This window comes from Sinocyclocheilus anshuiensis, unplaced genomic scaffold (assembly GCF_001515605.1).
Source record: "Sinocyclocheilus anshuiensis isolate Anshui unplaced genomic scaffold, SAMN03320099.WGS_v1.1 scaffold2621, whole genome shotgun sequence".
Classification (NCBI taxonomy): Eukaryota; Metazoa; Chordata; class Actinopteri; order Cypriniformes; family Cyprinidae; genus Sinocyclocheilus; species Sinocyclocheilus anshuiensis.
In genome coordinates this window covers 17523-18722 of record NW_015539472.1, presented here as the reverse complement: position 1 = coordinate 18722, position 1200 = coordinate 17523, and the positions used below count along the sequence as shown (strand labels likewise).

The window sequence follows — 1200 nt, the reverse complement described above, 5'->3', positions numbered from 1 at the left end:
TGTGTGTGTGTGTGTGTGTGTGTGTGTGTGTGTGTCTGTGTGTTGATCTGCTGTCTCTCACTCTGTGTGTATCTGCTGATGTTCAGGGGAAACACAGAGACAACACGCTGTACGGGGAATACGGAGGCTGGTACAAAGCCTGTAAAGTCAACAGGTAACACACATTCAAGCACACACACACACACACACACACACACACACACATTAGGTAGCAATCAGCAGACAGACACACACATCTGTGTTTCTAGCCCTTCGTCAGGGTTTCCCTGTAGTTTGATCTGATTTGATTCTCTTATGGATATAAATCATGTTCACCTTCAGTACAGAGTCTCTCAGAAGCTGCTTCATCATCACTGACAAACCATCCAAAGCATTTTTTTAATTTATTTTTTTATAGTTGATTATTGGTGAATATTCCCCTCATCCAGCCCTCTTTATGTTATCAGTCGTATAAATGATTCGGTGAGAAACTAAGAAAGCCTGTTTCCTACACAGGAAAAAAATCAAATAAACAAGGTGATTGTGATAATTTTATCTCACAATTCTGACTTTTTTCTTGCAATTCTGAGAAGGAGAGTGATGATATAATTCATATAAAGTCAGAGTTGCAAGATATAAAAAGTTGCGATATATAGTCAGCTGTGAGATATAAAGTTAGAATTGCGAGATATCAAAGATGAGAGGCATAAACATACAATTGCAAGAAAAAAGTCATAATTGTGGGATTATGAGAAAAAAGTTGCTATTACCTTTTTTTTTATATTTTTCATTCCGTGGCAGAAACGGGATTCCATAAGAATCGTGAGTGAACTGTCCAAATGAATCGGACTGAATCACAAACAGTGTCAGTCCTTTTTTGCAAGCAGGTTTGATCTATAATGATGCGTTTGCGAATCTGGCATCACTAGTTCTGATTCTCAACAGCTGATGTGATTGAAATGATTCTCAGGTCAGTATACGGTCATTTACATGGCCAGACTATGATTTATCAGTTATGTTTAACTGTTTAAAGGGTCTAGTGTCTCCTCCTGACTCATCTAAACATTGATACAGAATAATAACATCAATGTGTCATGTAAACACAGTGAGCTTCTCCAGACAGAGAGAATCTCCTGATGAATCAGTCAGAGCCAGTCATAAGAGCTGATATTCCTCATGATGACGCTGTTGTTTGTGCGCAGCCCGACGGTCAACACGACG

General features: G+C 38.9%; 1 protein-coding gene across 1 annotated transcript in view; it reads left to right on the top strand.

Moving 5' to 3' along the window:
- Positions 1–1200, top strand: part of LOC107683862 (kinesin light chain 1) — a 35123-nt gene that overhangs the window by 17348 nt on the left and 16575 nt on the right. The window contains 2 exon segments of the mRNA XM_074186986.1: positions 87–154; positions 1182–1197. Coding sequence (XP_074043087.1) covers positions 87–154; positions 1182–1197 — 84 coding nt within the window.